General features: G+C 38.9%; 1 protein-coding gene across 1 annotated transcript in view; it reads left to right on the forward strand.

Annotated features, from left to right (window-relative positions):
- Positions 1–3195, forward strand: part of MINDY4B (MINDY family member 4B) — a 56013-nt gene extending 52818 nt beyond the window's left edge. Inside the window, exons 11-12 of the mRNA XM_042780856.1 lie at positions 1074–1254; positions 3053–3195. Coding sequence (XP_042636790.1) covers positions 1074–1254; positions 3053–3195 — 324 coding nt within the window. The remainder of the gene's footprint in view (positions 1–1073; positions 1255–3052) is intronic.
- Positions 3196–4743: the final 1548 nt, after the last annotated feature.

The following is a 4743-nucleotide window of genomic DNA, read 5'->3' on the forward strand; positions in this document are numbered from 1 at the left end:
TCTAGTCAGTAATCCTCGGAAGGAAGGTTGGGCAATCCTACTTCCATAGTGATACTGCCTCGGAAACCCAAGGAGGGGTCGCTATGAGTCGGGGCCTACTCGACAGCACATAACAACAACAACAGGTATATATCCTAGAGAAATAGAAGCCGTGACACAAATAGATATGGGCACACCCATGTTCACAGCAGCATTAGTCACAAGGCAAAATGATGGAAACAACCTAAGTGCCCATCAGTGGATAAATGAATAAACAAATTAGGATACATACACACCAAGGAATACCATGCCGTGTTAAAGAATAACAATGAATCAGCAAAACATCTCATAACATAGATGAATGGAAGAAGTGCAGCCAGAATGCTCCTTGGAGGAGAGAATGGGCAGACTCCATCTCACCCACTTCGGTCCTGTTGTCAGAAGGGACCATGGAGAAGGATATCATGCTTGGTAAAGTGGAGGGTCAGTGAACAAGGAAAGGCCCTCAATGAATGGATTGACACAGTAGCTGCAACGGTGGGCTCAGGTATAGCAAGGATTGTGAGGATGACACAGAACTGGGCAGTGTTTCGTTCTGTTGTACACAGGGTCGCTAGGAGTTGGAGCTGACTTGATGGCATCTAACAACAACACATAAGGTGAACAATAACCCCAGGAAGATATGCACTCCTTAGAAAAACCAGCCATATGAGATCAAAAGGGCAGTGTTTGCCCTTTTGATAAAACACAGCAGGCGGGAAGGAAAACAGTAAACACGGGGAAGGAGTGGGAAGACTTCTGTTACATTGTGGTGATTACAATCAATGTCACAAGACAAAATGTGTGTGAATTGTTGAATGGAAAACCAATTTGCTCTCTGGACTTTCATCCAAATCATATCACCACCACACTACACCATTCATAAATGTAAATTCATTCATGAAAAAGCCTTACTTTCAAATCTGACTCCACATACAGGGCCCTGCACAACTACAAATGCAATGAGAAGCCTCTAAGCTGCTTTTGCTCATGATATATCAGCATCTGTCACAATGTATTTATATATTTGTCTGTGTTCTCCTCTCCAATTCCAGGTGGGCAGCATGCTGAAGACCCCCAAATTACCTATTTGGCTGTGCAACATTAATGGAAATTACAGCATTCTTTTTAGCACAAATAGGCAGCTCTTATCAGACTGGAAAATGGAACAGCTCTTTGATCTGTACTTTTACAGCGGCCAGCCTTCACAGAAAAAGCCTGTGCATCTGACAATAGGTGAGCATTTCAGATTCCGAGTGCTGTGTGCTTTAATGTGCTCAAAGAGACAAGGCTGTGGCTGCTGATGTCTAACAGCTGTGTGTATATTCATGCTAGCTCTGCAAGAAAATGCTTAGGCTTAGTTTCTGAAATGAAGTCCATGAATGTATCCCATGAGCCTAAATGCAAGTGCTATGATGTGGGAATTCTAAATCTACTTTAAATTGAAACAGGATTCATAAGTACCACAGAGGAACAAACAACTTTTAGGTAAAAGAAAAAACAAAAGGTGAAAAACTCTTTTCAAAAAGCCTTTTCCAAGATCTTTCATCTTTTAGCTCTAGAAAAGTATTAGAAAAATGAAATGGAGTATCCAATTTCCAGTTCTACCCCGCAACCCAACATGAAATAATCATCCTGTGATGTAATTAACCAAACTGATGGTGCATTTCTGTTCAAATCAGTTCAGAAAGTATTTTTGAGGGCCTACTATGTGCCAGACACTAGGACAACAGCAATGGAGAAGGAGCCAAACACAAACACAAACCTACAGCTGTCCAGTTGATCTAATTCATAACACTATAGGACAAAGTAGAACGGCCTCATAGGGTTTCCAAGGCCGTAAATCTTTATGGAAGCAAACTGTCTCATCTTTCTCCTGTGGAGCAGCTAGGGGTCTAAATTGCAGACCTTTATGGGTAGCAGCTGAGTGCTTTAACCACTAAGCCAGCAGGGCTCACTGGAGAAGGCACAATCCCAGCAAAACTTTAGGCAGTTCTGTCTAGTCCAACAGGGAAACAGACAACCAAACAAGTCATTTCCTTTCAATTACAGCCAGTTTTTAAACTCATGAGGGAAAAAAGATTAATCTTAAAATGACTTTGAGCATGGACTCTTTGGACAAGGGAGGAAAAGTGATGAAACTAGGAGCTTGTATTTGGTATCCTTGGGTCAGTTTGTGGATTCTCTTTTATGTCTGATGATTTGCATTTAGTATCACAGGCTGGTTGTAAGTAACTTTCACTATTATGTCTAAATTTAGAACTGTATCTTAGTGACTATTTTATCTGTGAATCTCTTAGTTCTTTTACTTTAATTATGAGAAATATAAATGAGTCCATTTACTTTAGTGTGACATTAGCAATATGATCTGTAAAACATCGTTTCTACCTCAACCTTCTTCTTTAGGAAAGCACCATTTTTAAAATTATTATTAGCTCGTGTGCATCAGACACATTATGTCCTGGGAAGTATGCAGAAATCTTTACATACGTTTTCCCAACGGTCAAATGGATAGGTACTACAATATATATTTTTACAGATAAGATACCTGAAGGGTCCAATTAACTGAATGAATGAGGCTTACAGACATAAAGTACCTTCTCAAATGTCACACAACTTGTTTGAGACAAACCTAGACCTTGAATCCAGATCTTGACTACCTCACTAGAATGCCTTGCTCTCCACTAAAAACTACAAAATGTACTCTTAGCAAATGATAAGAAGTGGTGGGATTTTCCGTTTTCTGTTTTTCATGACAACATTCCATGAGCTACACCTGGCTCTATAAGTCACATCATGATGCCCATAAGTGCATTACATGACTTATCAACATTCACATCCCAACACACAGGCTTATTTTGCAAGGGGTATTTCAATATACCATCTACTAGAATTCTTTTCTGTTTAACTGTTTCTAGGAACACAGCTTGCTGAATCACCTCCTGCCCCCATTTTCTCCTTCCTTATTGGCCTGACTTCTTTCTGGAATGGTGTACATAGACTTGGGTCTAAATGCCAGGTGTTTCTCCCTCAGATACTCACTCCCATCACTGGGAAAAGAACCAACATGAAGATAAACAAGGACCAAAACGACGGTTTTATCCAGTGGAGATGACCATCAGAACCAAGTGGAGAGAGGCCACCATCAAGTGGAATGGGATGGGCCCCTTTTTCTAAAGAGACCAGGACGGGCAATGAGTCTGAAGGATCAGAATTTTATGTTGCAAAAGCCTAATTTGGAAGGCGATCATTTAATGTCTACATTCCCCATTCATGAACCCAACCAAAAAACACCAATAGCAGTGTTTTCAATTTTTTTCTCTGTTATGCCATCTGCAGTCACTCTCAATAATTATAGGAGAAATATGGACCTTTATAATATATAAAAATGCATCGGGTCTGCACAGTGATACCTCTATAGTCACATGGGCTGGTTCCTTCATTTTATTCAAAAAAGAGAATGAATCTCTCTCCTGCATGTTATTCTTTTTTCGATATCTTTGTCACCAGGGATTATGGAAGCAGGCAGTTAGATTTCATTTGAGGCTGAAGTCATCAGTAATGCATCATCAGATTTTTAGTTATGGCAAGAACTCAAGCTTTCTCAAAGACTTCCTGGTACAGAGCACATTCCTTTCCAATTATGCATTTCACATGTCCACGTTAACAAGTTCTTGTCATTAAAATAGTAAGTGGGCTTCTTTGGGGTTGAACCTGGGCTATTTATGGTAAGCAGACCTCTAGGGCAGTTGACATGTGGGTTAAAGTAATCAAGATGAGGCAGAAGGAGATTTTCTTTTTATCAGTACCATGTTTCTGCTCCTCATAAACCTGATATAAATACACACATAGATAGGCTGAGAAAGAAGTGTGATTCCTAGATAAAATAAAATTATATAAAAATAAAATTTTTTGTTATGTTCAATGAGGAAACAATTCTCTTCAGAATGTAATCTTTCCCTGTCCTGTTAAATGCCTACTTTTTTTTTTCTGAAGAAACACACAGAGTAGACACATATTCTTTGTAAAAGCAGAACATGGCAACCATCTAGACATTTTTCCTACCTGCGTCACTGGTCTGCCAACTCATAGACTTTGGACTTTGTATCTCAAGCCAAAGGTTAGTTTCCAAAGAATGACTTTTCTGCACTCATTGTCCAAATAAATCTGTTAAATGCATTTTCATTTGGCTCAAAGAATAAAGGATGTTTTAATTTAAGGAGGATGTAGAAAATGAAACTTCAAGGTGAATAATAAATTATGTCAAAAGAGAAAGCCAATTTGGCTTGAATTACTGATTATAGTATCTTTATCATTGGTATTTTTTAATTTGGGATTTGAATACATTGGATGAATGAGTGGGTACCTATAGTCCCTGATCTTATTTGGTCTTTGTCTTAGCAATAGTTGTACTTTTCCTGAGGTGCTGGTCTCTTTTTATTTTACAGACACTGAATTGTATTTCTAACTAAATGTTAATTTCTGAGTTGACTGATGACAAGCTTAGAACCAAATTAGAAACCATAGCAAGTATAGGGAAGCAACTGCAAGTAAGAGAAGGTCTCTCCACAAATGTCTTAAAGAATGAATAATTCATTTCTAACAAGAAATGCCTAGCCAGGGGATCCATGACCCTAATAAGTCAATAAAGGTTCATCTTCTAGAATTGAGCACAGGACACTTGATACTGGAACAAAATAAGGGTTCTATACAAGAAATGGGAGC

The sequence above is a fragment of the Orycteropus afer genome, unplaced genomic scaffold (assembly GCF_000298275.1).
Source record: "Orycteropus afer afer isolate SDZICR_OR568_19922 unplaced genomic scaffold, OryAfe1.0 scaffold00066, whole genome shotgun sequence".
NCBI classification, from domain to species: Eukaryota; Metazoa; Chordata; class Mammalia; order Tubulidentata; family Orycteropodidae; genus Orycteropus; species Orycteropus afer.